This window comes from Hipposideros armiger, unplaced genomic scaffold (genome assembly GCF_001890085.2).
Source record: "Hipposideros armiger isolate ML-2016 unplaced genomic scaffold, ASM189008v1 scaffold_313, whole genome shotgun sequence".
Lineage (NCBI taxonomy): Eukaryota > Metazoa > Chordata > Mammalia > Chiroptera > Hipposideridae > Hipposideros > Hipposideros armiger.
The window spans coordinates 1,200,739-1,213,695 of record NW_017731663.1 but is presented as its reverse complement, the minus strand read 5'-3'; the positions used below and the strand labels follow the sequence as shown (position 1 = coordinate 1,213,695).

The window sequence follows — 12,957 nt, the reverse complement described above, 5'->3', positions numbered from 1 at the left end:
CATCTTCACTGGTAGCCTCACCTACGATATGGAAAGCATCTCACATTTATATACGTTCATCTTTTTTTTCCCCCCCTTTTGCCTCCAACTTTCTCCTCTTTCAATGTTGCCATATAAAAGGCCAATTTAATTCTTGGAAGAATAATTTAATCTAGTGCTTTTGCCATGTTCTTTTCAATGCCATCTTTTTTTCCTTGTCTTTCTTTGAAAAGTCTGCTTTGAAAAATGTTTTTCTGGTGTTTCATTGTTGTATTTTATATTGTTCCCAATTTGTTATAAAGTAAGAAGGAGCAGGGGTTACTATTTGCATTTTAGGGATGGGAAAACTGAAGCCCAGCGAGGTGAAATGAGTTGCCTGAGATCACACAGTGAATCAGGGAGGAATTTGGATCAAAACCCTGGACCCTTGACTCCCCGTGTTGGCCTTTCCCACAGGCATATACATATTTTAATTTTATAGGATATTGTCTGCTGTCATCAGTCCTCCATTGCTTTACATGCTTTATTATTTTTTTTAATGCTTTCTCCTTTCTTTTGGTCTCACCTGTCAGCAACATGCAGCTGATATCAAAGGCTGGTTTTAATTGATTGGAGAGATGTTTTCTAACTTGTTTCCATTGTTAGGTACTGGCTATTTCAACATTTAAATAAATGCAAGTTCATGAAGGTATCGTCCATCACTATGTGTTTCAGTCACCTGTTAGAATGTTTTTTGTGATTCTGAGTTGAAATATTAGAACCTATATCCCCAGTTGCTGCCCTTGGGTTACTAGCCATTGATACAGGAACATAGGTATAGAACATGTTGACTTAACAGTGATTTTATTAAACCAAGGCCTTGGTGGCTCGTTATAGAATGTACCATACATGGATCATGTTGGAGATGAGATGAGATTGGATCAGGGTAGGGGCAAAGGTAGGGCATAACTGAAAAGAGATAGGAAGAGGCACCTATGGGTGCACAAAGCCAAGCCAAAATATCAAGCAGCCCCTATTGTTTTCTTTTAAAAATCTTCCCAGTGCTTTGGTTGTCAAACAATCCAGCAATATTATCTCTTGAATTTTTCATTCTCAGGCAGAACACTTGTGCAGCTTCAGGTTGAGTTTGGTCTATAGGCAAAAAACTGTCAGGATGTTTTCTCTTTAATGTGTCATTAAACTGCATTTCATAAAGACTTAAGGGAAATAGAGAGGTTTTGGAATTTTTTGTGAATGATAATTTAGAAGGGGGTTAACATAAAGGAGGTGAAGCTTAGATTCTGGGGTCACCCACTCCACCCCGGGAGGTGGGGGGCTCCTATAGTAGTATGAAAGAAAGATACACTTATGAACAGATGGGTCATTTCTGGATTTGAGTGTTCTGTTTTTGCCATCATCGTTTGGCTGTGGGTAGAGACACCTGGGTGGAAGGGAGGGGCCAGTCAGGCGCGTTCGTCTGTTTTAGGAACACCTGGCAGATGTGTGCTATTAGGGCAGAGTCAGCCCTGTTGCAAGGGTGACCAACCATGAGAGTTTCATAGGTTAAAATAAACGTGGTGTCCTGCCCACACTAAGGTATTTGATTTGACTTTTAGCGTCAAGCTAAAGAGAATAGCTTCTCTAAGTAGCAAATCAATCCCCAAAGGACAGGAGGTGTGGTCATTTTTATTTTGGGGAGCATGTTGATGAAACATAGCCTGGGAGTCACCCATACTGTTTGGTCCCAAATATAGTTGAAGAGAGAGAAGCAGTTTGGGGAGCTTTTTAAATCCTTACACCTTTCTTCAGAGGAGGATTGTTTTTAGTAATACAATTCAGTAAATGTTTACTGAGCACCTGTCAGGGAGCAGATACCATACCCGGCCCTGAGAAAAAGGGGATCAGAAAGATACAGTCCATGCTCGCAGGGAGCTGATAACTAGAGTCATTTAACAGCAAATACCTTTTTGTTGGTTGGTGTTTGTTGGTGACCACTCTTCTAAGCTTTGGATTCCAGCAGTGAAAGAACATAGCCCCCACCCTTGGAGCATATCTTCTAGTGATGGAGGGTAGACATGGAGCAAACCATCAGTTTGGTCTTGTAAATAAACCTCAGTGAGAGTGACTGCCCTGAGCTGACCTCCATCTGTATGGAGGTCAGCCGTTCTGTGTGAGCCTCGCACCAAGGCACAAAGGACTGAGGAGAACGTGCAGTTGAAATGAAAAGGAAGCACTGAAGCCCCACCCTGAGTTCACAGGCAGTGAGTTCTTTGACACAGGCAGGCAAGCCCCGCACCTAGAAAATGAGAGGAAAGGTACTGACAAATTGCCACAAAGGATTATTATCAAGAGAGCACCTTACTAAAATTTTGTCCTAGCCTGTTGCTATATACATGTTTAAGTTGCCCACTTGTTAAACTCATAATAAGGAAGCAAAAAAGCAGGGGATTTTTAGTAACCAACCCTCATCGAGATAGATTGGCAGACCTTCCAGTTACTAGACAAGGGGAAGGGACTTGAAACAAAACCAAAATGGGTAGGAATTTCCTTGAAGCTTTGCCTTGAAAGAAAAAAGAGAGAGATTGTAGCCTTGGATTTGAAGTGCCTTGAGTGTCCCCTCTGGGGGGAAAAATACTCATGAAATTTACTCTGCTGGCCCTCCAGGTACCCACCTGATAGTTCTCCTTCTGAAGTTGTATCAAGTTCTTCAAATCAGGATCGTCAGTGTTATACCAAGAATTTTCCTCTTACCCAGAAGCTGAGAAGAACAAAGCAGTCAGAGGAAATCCCCTTGCTACACAGCCAGTGAGGGAGGTGGGGGCAGCTGACTGCAGGGGTGTGGAGGCCCAGAGAGCTGGGTGGGTGTGAATGTGTGTGGTACCCTCCCCCACCTCTTCTTGGGAGAGAGACTTCATTCTAACAGGGACCCCTCTGTTGCTGTGGCTCAGAGCTTCGACTTGAGAAGCATAGTTTCCCAGTGATGCCACCGGATTCCTGATGTGTGACACCCCAGGGCAGCATGGTGAAGGCCGCCGTTGACTGCCTTGGGGCCCCCAGACAGGGACACCATTGTGAGTCACATTTAGTATGTGAGCTCCCCTTTCCCATGACTGGCACTATTCTTAGTACCATTCTCTGCTCCCTGGGACAAAGGTCACTGTGACCACAGTCCGGTTGGGTGGGTGGAAGGGATTGGGCCCAGGCGTGAGAGGAGGTGCAGGGAGAATGGAGGAAAAGGCTTTCCAACGTTAGGATCTGTTTATAACTTTGGGATATGAGCAAGGGAAAGAGATGGAGCCTTGGAGCCCTGGGGATTGGGGCAGACCTACACTGAGCAATACAGCCTCTCCCCCAACTGGGAATGCTAGCCTCGTCCAGTGTTCTAGAAATCTGGGGCATATGATGTTCCCATGGGCTTAGGCTTGGATGTGGCTGGTAGATCTACGTAATTAGAGTGCATTCCCGCCCCAGAGCTACCTCCAAGCTGTGGGCTTCAAGGGGGCCCTGAATCCCTCTCCCAGACCTGACGTGAGGGTGACACATTGTTGTGGAAACAGGTTCCTCTGTTAGACGCTTCACTAGTCCAGCCAGGGAAGGAGCCCATCCTGGAACCAGAATTCTTGCTGTGAGAAGAATTCTAGGTCCTTCCTGTTTCTGTTGTTCCCCACAACCAACAGGCAGTTTAGGAGTCAGCACCAAGGTCCTAGGAGGACCCTCCTGGAGGAATCATAGAGTCCTTTCATTTGGTATAAGCACATGGGCTTTCTCAAGGGTAAACGGCGCCTTTCAGAAAACCCAGGTTGAGAACAGAGCGCTGTGTGCCTCTTAGCTCTGGGTGGGACCACAGGATTTTTCTTCAAGAATTGGGGGAAGGAGACTTGAGCTGACATCACCACTGTTTTGACTTTCCTATTGTGACGTTGACCAGAGATGTTCCTTCCCATCTAGTACCTGTGCTTTCTTTAGGCATCTGCTTTTCCTATTTAGGCTCCCTCTTCGCTTTGAAAGAAAAGAGTTAGAGAGCACCGTATTCTAGGGCCTGGGATCCCGGCTGTCGATTTGCACAGGGTGATGTTCTTTATGAACAAAGGTAAACTCACAATGAGAAGACAAAAAAAAAAAGAAACCCCTGCAGACAGGGACTCACCCTGCCCTCCGACCATATACGCAGACCTCAGGAGTCAGATATACAGAGAAAGGCTGGCGCAGGGCAGATGGAGCCCGTGACGTGGACATTTCAATTCGGAAAATGGCACTGGCAGGAAAAACAACGATCACTCTGTCTGAGACCCCTTCCTCTATGAGCTGGTTTCAGTGACGTGAACTGAAGTCCCCTTCTTTAAAGTATGACTGCCCGGTCTCCAGGGCAAGAGACGGTGGTGTGTGTGCTCCTGGGTCCTCCTCTCTGGGACTTGCCGGGTAGAAGCCTGATCTTTCTTTTCCTTGCCTCCACATGGCACCATGAGCCCCCTATCCCCCAAAGGGATTTTAAAATAAATAGTATAAGAGAGGTTTTAAGGAAAATAGTGGGAGGGAGAAATAATGAAATAGTGAAGTGGCATAGCCTGACAGCCACTAAAAGGGCACTTGACTAATTGAGCTGGAATTGTCACCTGTGCGGATGAACACCTAGGGCACTAGCTGTCAAAGGGTTGGGAGCACCTCTGGCCATCCAGTGTCCTGCGGTTGTTGGGAGAGGTGATGAAGAGGAGATGTTTTTTTAAAAGCCAGGTCCTTTCATCCCTTGGATTAGTGTGACCAGGCAGGCACTTCAGATGCCAGACTCCTGGTTGGTCTTGTCTAGGGGCAATATAGTATTGAGCTGAAAAATTGGGAGTCAGGCTGCCTGACTTCCATCTGGTCACAAACACTCCACTTCTGATAGGAATGGCCTTGGCCAAGGCCAGTGGGCACCAGACAGTGGTACACTTCCCAGTGTTCTCTGCTGTGAAATGGTAAGAGCAAATAACATCTGCTCCATGGAGTTACTGTGAGGAATAAACGAGAAGTGTGTGCGCATCAACACAGGGTCTAGCGCATAGTAGGTGTGCAATAAATCATAGCACTCATGAGCATGTTGCTCTGCCAGAGATCTTAAAGCAACTCCTCTCTGTCTTATGTCTGCAGCCTGTGAACCTGACTCAAAAGAGAACCACAACTCCAGGGTTCATTTACATAATTTTGGGGTAGTTGATTTTTCTCTGTGCGTCACTCCTCAGGGGTCCTGTTGGGTGTACAGTAATTTTGCACTTCATCAGGAAATCTATTATGTCACAAGGGATCTTGCAGCTGCTTTTTCTTTTTTTTTTATTTCTTTTGCCACCAGAAATTCCATAGCATTTCTTAATAGAGATTTGTTTTCTTATTCCTTCTACCCATCAGGGTGGCTTCTCAATGGAGTCCCCATATATAATGTCTTGCTTAGTCCCATGATCCCAGGCAGGGAGTAGTAGCTAGTGACTTTAACTCAACTTATAAGAAACCTGCAGATGTGTCTAAACACCCAGTGGTTTTTTAATGGGGGGGAGGAGCGGGAACAGAGGAGGATAAGGCTTAACCAATGTTGCTCTCAGGGCTGTTTTGCAAGTGTTAATTTGTTTTGCAGGCATTCGTTGAATTATTTTATTCTAGAGCGTGTGTAGGGTATTTCTTGCAAGATGGTTTTAAAGAGCTCAGGGTGCATTCTTAGAAGGATGAGGTAGCAATATTTCATTTTCCATATTTAGCTTGGGTTGTGCAGAGGAAGAGCGCTGGAAACCACCACTAGGAAGCAGTTACTGAAGGAACGCTTCCTTGGCTGTCAGATGACAATGCACACCAGTCACTATTTCCTCATAGGTGTCTTTTGAGGTTGCCCTGTGCTTGGAGTCTGAAGACCTGGATACTAGACGCAGAACCACCATTTTCTAACTGTGTCCTGGAGCAAAGTCACATGACTTTTCTGAGCACCTTTTCTCACACCAATAGGATGGAGACAGTGAGACTGTTGTGCTTTATCTATAGAGGAATGGGCAGTGGATTTTAGGAGTAAGCAATATGATATATGTATACATGCCTGGTAGAAGTATAAGATAGAACAAGAGATTACCCTGATAGATTGTAGAGGATACTTCATTTTCAGATTGAGAGGGAACCAACCTAAAGCTCATTTCCTGTTGAATCTCAATTTACTTTGAATCAGACAAATTTGAAACTCAGGTTAATGATTAGAGGCTTAAAAAGGCAAATTTTCCTGTATGCGTTAGCATATCCAAGGCTCCCCTTCATCTACATGGACGGCATCTTTCCCAGTCCTGCTCTGTCCAGATGGCTTCTGAGATGGTGTTATAAGGCACAGCGCAGGCATGCAACAAACAGCGTGGACTGTTGAACCCATATTTGTCTCTCTGGCTACACCCATAAGTCAGATAGGAATCACTGGCAGAATTGTCATTTCTGAGTAGAAAGGAAAACCTGTGTAGCGTGAATCTGTTAGCATAAGATAACTTGACTATCAGAGTATGCCAGGCCTCCCAGAACTAAGATCTTGGCAATGTTGATGGCTAAGAGAAGAAAATAGTGTGTGTGTGTGTGTGTGTGTGTGTGTGTGTGTGTGTGTGTGTGTGTGAATTTGCATATACTGAATCCATGAAGAATTTGAGACAGTCCTTACCTGACCTCTGAAGATTTCCTGGGTGGCAAGTCATGATGCTTTCCTTTCCTAGTTTGGGTGCTTGCCTATAAGTGTCTTAGGAGGACGGGAGAGGAATATTAATGACCCAGCTAATTTTATAAGCCTAGGACAGTGATCTTTTCACTTGCAAAGCAGAGGCCCAAGTCTCTCTATATAGAGGAGTGCTTATGAAGTTTGACTTCTGATTAGAACTGGCAAAGACATTCCTTAGTTAATACCTTTATTACTTCTTAAGGCAAAATGACTTCGTTTTTGAAGGCACAAAAGATTATGCTACCTTAGAATAATTCAGAGGAAAGAGTCAGTATATTCTTTCTGGAGTTTGCTTAGCAAGAAAAGTAGACCGAACCTTAAGCCAATCAACATTAGGCAATTTGATATATTGTCTGAAGTGCTTTTTTTTTGTGTGTGTGTGTGTAGGAACTTCTTCACCTTTTCAGTCTGCTTGAGCTCATAGCACCTCCTCCAATACTTGTACTCTATGTTGCTTTCCTTGTCTCCTGGCTAGATGGACTGAGAGGGAAGGAGGGAGTACTGTATCTTGGGATTAGCTGCCCCGAATGCTGAGCATCTGGTGTAATGATTTACAATGCCTTTTGTTTCCAGGCAGTGGACCAATCCAGCTGTGGCAGTTTCTTCTGGAATTACTCACTGATAAATCCTGTCAGTCTTTTATCAGCTGGACAGGAGATGGCTGGGAATTCAAGCTTTCTGACCCAGATGAGGTAAGATGGGAGTGACCTGAGAATACTTTGTTAGAGAGAACTCTAGAAAGAGGTTGTGTGAGTGTGGTGATATTTTCTAGGATTCAAATCTTAGCTCTGCCACTTGCTACTTGTGTGACCTCTAGCAGGTTACATAGCCTCTATGAGCCTCAGTTTCATCATTTGAAAAATAGAAAAAATATCTGTGATGCCCATTTGTTTGCCAGAGTTAACTGAAATGACACACATAAGATGTCAAGCAGATAGGAGCCCTTCATAAATATGAGTTGCTTTCTCTTAGCACTTCCCCTGCCTCTGTGAATCTGGAGTCAGACAATTCAAGAAGCCTTGGAAGATTGTTACAATTTATTCATTAATTCATTCTGTTATCCAACAAATGCTTATTGCATGGTTGTTCTGTGCCATGCCCAATTGTGAGGATTTAAAAAAACAAAACAAAAAATACTAAATAAGAGGGACAACATCGCTCTTCTGTTCAGGCAGACGTGAGAAGATAGGGTACCCCAGAAGAGTAAAATTGCTTCCTGTTGGTGAAAGGCAGGTAGGATTGTAGCTTAGTCCTCCTCTCCTTCCTCACATGAGATTTCATGTTTTCAAAGCAGGGACATTCTCTTATAATATAAAGAGAAAGGAGAGTCTGTAGTGTCACTTTTCTTTTTTTTCTATATCAGATACTTTACACTATGTAGAAGTTTCAGGGTCACTGTGTTTTTATCAACTTAAAGAATCAACTTCACTGCCATCTTTGCCAACCTTTGAAGATGGGAATTCAGAAGAGATAGGTCAGAAAAGCATCTTCTATATACATGAGTCTCTGTCTTAAACATCATGGGTCACCATGAATGGTTATAGGCATATAAGCATGTATATTTGGATTATTTTATAGATTTTTACCCCTTTCTTTTTTCTTTTTTTCTTTTTTTAATTTCAGGTGGCCAGGAGATGGGGAAAAAGGAAAAACAAACCTAAGATGAATTATGAGAAACTGAGCCGCGGCCTTCGCTACTATTATGACAAAAACATCATCCACAAGACAGCGGGTAAACGCTATGTGTACCGCTTCGTGTGTGACCTGCAGAGCCTCCTGGGATACACGCCTGAGGAACTCCATGCCATGCTGGACGTCAAGCCCGATGCTGATGAGTGATGGACACCAAAGGGGCTAGGGAAACTCTGCTGAAACATTTCAAAGAACAACCACGTCGGTTGGACTCTTAATTTTTAACTGTTATTCTATTTTTAATTTTTCAGAACTCATTTTTTACATTCAGGGGTGGGAGCTAAGTAAGCTGCAGCTATAATCAATTGTATGTTGTTGGAAATAGCCCAGAATGTTGGGGTGGGTGGGACAAGAAATTCTTGAGCAAATATTCAGGACAGAGAGAAGGGTCCTCTTAGAAGCTTGAAGAATCTGACTTAAATGAGGAAGAGACTCAAGTGTCCAGTCGTTTTTTAAAACCATCCAAGGAAAAATTGTGTCTCGAGTGACGGACCTATTAGCAAATGAAATTGAGACATCAGGAGTCATGTGACTGATGAAAGGCAATTCATTTGCTTCCGTTTTAGGTCTGGGAGGCCAAAAAAGAGGGAAATGGGGAAGAACATTTGGGGGGGGGGCGGTAAAAAAATTTACCTTTTACTCTACTTTCAAAACAAAGATGGACTTCAGTGGGGAGGGGCCAAAACTGTTTCTGTGTTAAAATTTATTTTATTAAATTTTGTGCCAGTATTTTTTTTTCTTAAAAATCGTCTTAAGCTCTAAGGTGGTCTCAGTATTGCAGTATCATGCAAGTTTGTTTTTATTTGCCGGCTGAGGATTCTGTCATAGTGAAAGAAAACAGTTTATATAGACCCCACTGGAAATGCAAAGTGCTGTCACTGAGATGGGGGAATCCCAAATTCATGTGGCTTATATATGAAGGAAAAAATAATGCTGATTCGGGCACAAGGGAACTGTGTGTGTAAATTTCATCTATGATTTAAAAAACTTATCATCACACCCCTCTACTTATTTGTGGATTCTTGGGGTTTAGACTTAATGTTGAGCTAAGAAGCGTTAAGTCTTTGAACTGAATGTATTTTGCAGCCCTGGTTTTGGACCACAGCAAATGTAGGAGCACTGGTGAAGTCATGGAAAGAAGATCAAAGCAGGAAAATTGACTTGGTTCTTTCCTGGTTCTATACCTATAACATAGGACTTGGAATAAATGCTGTGTGCATGGGCATTATCCCTCAGGTCTTAAGATATAAGTCCTGAATGCATGTTGTCCCTGACTAACACTCTACACTTTCTCCTTTGTGTCTTATTTCCTAGCAGCCCACAGTTTTTGCTTCTCCCCTTCCCTGTTATTCAGTAGAGACATGTACAGCTTTCTGATTGGTGAGGGCAAGAGTAACTGCAGACATGACATGAGTTGAAAAGTGTCTGATAAAGCCATTTAGACTCACTGGGTTTTAGGAGCAATGGAAATTAAGGGAGCATACAAATACAACGTGACTTGGCTGACTTTGGGAGGAGAATTGCAAGGCTTTCCTTTGAAGAACTGCTAGTTGAGTCGGATGTGAGGTGAGAGACTGTGCATGCAAAGTGAATAGTATAGCCGCTATTAGGACCTTGTGCTTGGGTCTATTATCGTGGCACAAGTGAATGAAGGCTAGTAATTGCAGAAGAGAGGAATGACTTGAAGGCAAAGGAAAAACGTAAGACAAGGAGCTTGAATGAAGAAACTAGGGTGGTCCATGAGATTTGAATATATTTTTAGTTCCCCTATAGTTTAACTGCAAACTTAGTCCACGATGAAGTCGTGCAGGGTAATCTAAAAATGGAGGTTTGGGTTGGGGGAACCAACACCTAACTTGTGAGGAAAAGTTCCAGTCAAAATCCCCCTACTCTATAGATCCCCAGTTAACAAAAGACAACAACAGTGGGACGGCTTTACAGACTTCAGTGAGAGAGGTGAAGAAACATTTCAGATGGGCTTCTCAGGGCTAGCCTTTCTTGGGCTCTAGCTGAGAAACGGAAAGTACTAACAACCTTCTGTATAGCATATCTTCAAGAAAGTGGATTGTTCACTCCCAGGTCCTTTTGTTGTAGACCCTAATTATCAGGAACTTAGCTCTGTGATTCATGAGTTTCCTCATACTGATAAATCGGAGAGTCCACTTGGAAAGCAAAGGCAGAATTAGCCCAGTTGTGTATTTTGATCTTCTTCCAAATGCAGGTGCCTTAATGAAGCTCTCGAAATATTTTAGGAACTGCTCAGGGAGTGTTAGGCGGAACTGTTGGACTACATTGTTTTTTCTTAGATTATGTGATCTTTGTTGGGCACTGGCAAAGGTGTGTGTGTGTGTGTGTGTGTGTGTGTGTGTGTGTGTGTATTTGCAGACATGCAAAACTGCAGCTGAGATAATACCTGGGTTATCTAGGTAAGTCTTTTCACATTTCCCTAATGAGCGAGACTAGAACCAAGGCTGGGCATCAGTCATGGCTTGCTGTTTGCAACCAGGCATAAGATCACTTTCTCAACTCATCCAGCTTTCTGAAAACTCCTCTTGTGTGAGTGTGTCTAACTCCTGCAATAATTCTGTAGCAGATAAGATATAAGAAAGTGCATCATCGTGCTCCTCAACCCGCTTGTTCGCTCAGATGCTTTTTTCTCTAGGTCCATCGTTTTCAGTATTTATAGATAGTTTATTAGATAAGACAGCTTTGTTGATCTGGCCAGATGCTTTTTATCCTGTCCAACGGCCAGAGACCATCCCGGGAAGAATGGTGGGTGGTTTATACACTGGAAATGTAGCAGAATTGTTGCATTTATACTTTTTAAAAACACATGTTAGCTTCAGAGGAAGGATGGGCAAATCTGGTTTAGCTGGGGGAAACCCTTATTTTCCTGGAGATGCCTTAACCCACATCAGTTTTGGCTGTAGGGTTCAGAGTCACTTTGGTTCCTTTCTCCATTCAGGGGTTGGGGACTTCCCTACACAGAGCCTTGGTTTTGTGGTGATGGGGATTGGAGGTAGCATTCCAAGATCAGATGTGCTTTTCCTCACTTTGGAGATGAACACTCTGGGTTTTAGAGCATTAACCTGCCTAATCTTCATGGTGGAAATGACACCTTCTCTTTTCTAGTCATGCTGTGCATGCTGCTTTCTCTGTTGGGGTCTATATAAATGTGTTGAACTCTTATCTACATTCCAAAGAACTTTCAAGGAACCGTAAATATATGTATACATATACATATATAAAATATATATATTAAAATGAAATTATCTCTATCAGGAATACTGCCTCAGTTATTGAACTTTTTTAAGAATACTTTTTTTTAAGCTGAGAAATATAGTGGTTAAAAAGATATTATATTGTGTTTGACTATTTTCCAACTTGTATTTTCATATAATTTATATTTTTTAAAAAGCTGAAAATCTAAAAGCAAGATGAAAAAAAAAAAGGAAAAGCAGGTGCTTTTTAAAAATCAGAACTGAGGTAGCTTAGAGATGTAGCGATGTAGATGTCTATGTGTTTTTTTTTTAAATGCAAAAAAAAAATTTCTTATGCAGGAGTTGTTGTTTGTTTATTTTAGTAGCTGATGCTGGCACATCATTTTGCTGGAGAGTTTTTTATATACTGTAGCCTGATTTCATATTGTATTTTAAACCGTGTGAAATTAAAAACAAAGAAATTCATTCATAATGGTGTGGGTTTGGCTCCATTTTTTCCTGTGTGGTTCATGTGTGAAAGTGGGAAAACTTCACCAACCAGACAAGCACAGGAAGGATTGTAACTCCGTCTTGCTGATCTCACTAGCTCTGGACCCCTTCAGATAAAGATTTCCCAATAAATTGAGAACTACAATAAGAATATGAGAAAGCATGATGTCACACCCCGACTACTGAGTATGTGGTGTCATCCTTTGTGGAATGTCCCTTGCCTTATCACACCTCATTTTCTTCTTGTCTGAAGGACTAAGAGCCACATGAAAAAAAAAATCAGTGACGTAGCAGGTAAACATCTAATTTCAAGTAGGTAAGTTTCCTGATATTAACAGAGAAAGTTGGACATCTTTCCCAATGCTCTGGACAGGAACAGTATTCATGTTTCTTCTGATACTAATTTTCTCTGTGCCAATTTGTACCCATTACATCCATCTCCTTGGCTCCACTTCTTTCATTGGGACTGAAAACTAAGAATGATAGTCTTTTGTGAGAACCCCCAGCAAACCTATGTCATAAATAAAATCATATTTATAAGTGCTCTGGGGAGGAGTACTTAGGAACCCATCCTACGTGGTGCTTTTCTCTTGTTGAAACTGTAGAAGGTGGATGTTTTTAATTAACACCAGCACTTGCAACATGAATCCCCACTCCCAGCTGGAAAGAGAATTTTTGCTGAATTGTTCACAAAGAGAGCTCTGTTTTTGGAAAATCTGTTTCTTAGGCATAGAGCTTGAGGTTTGCTGAGTGCACGTTAAGCACTGACTGTGTGGTCTAGTGGTCAGGGAGCCCTGCTGGCCACAAGGAGGGCTCTGGGTCCTACATCCCGGTCAAGCCGCCACCACTCACTCAGAGACTTGGGGAAGATGGCTTGAGGTACTTATATTT

At 42.6% G+C, this 12,957-nt stretch overlaps 1 protein-coding gene across 8 annotated transcripts in view; it reads left to right on the top strand.

The window, feature by feature from the left end:
* ETS1 (ETS proto-oncogene 1, transcription factor) overlaps positions 1-12,049 on the top strand; it is a 137,420-nt gene extending 125,371 nt beyond the window's left edge. For all 8 annotated transcript variants that reach the window (XM_019660182.1, XM_019660187.1, XM_019660183.1 and 5 more), the window contains 2 exons: positions 7,238-7,356; positions 8,288-12,049. In XM_019660182.1, coding sequence (XP_019515727.1) covers positions 7,238-7,356; positions 8,288-8,503 — 335 coding nt within the window. In that variant the 3' untranslated portion in view covers positions 8,504-12,049. The remainder of the gene's footprint in view (positions 1-7,237; positions 7,357-8,287) is intronic.
* The last annotated feature ends 908 nt before the right edge of the window (positions 12,050-12,957 follow it).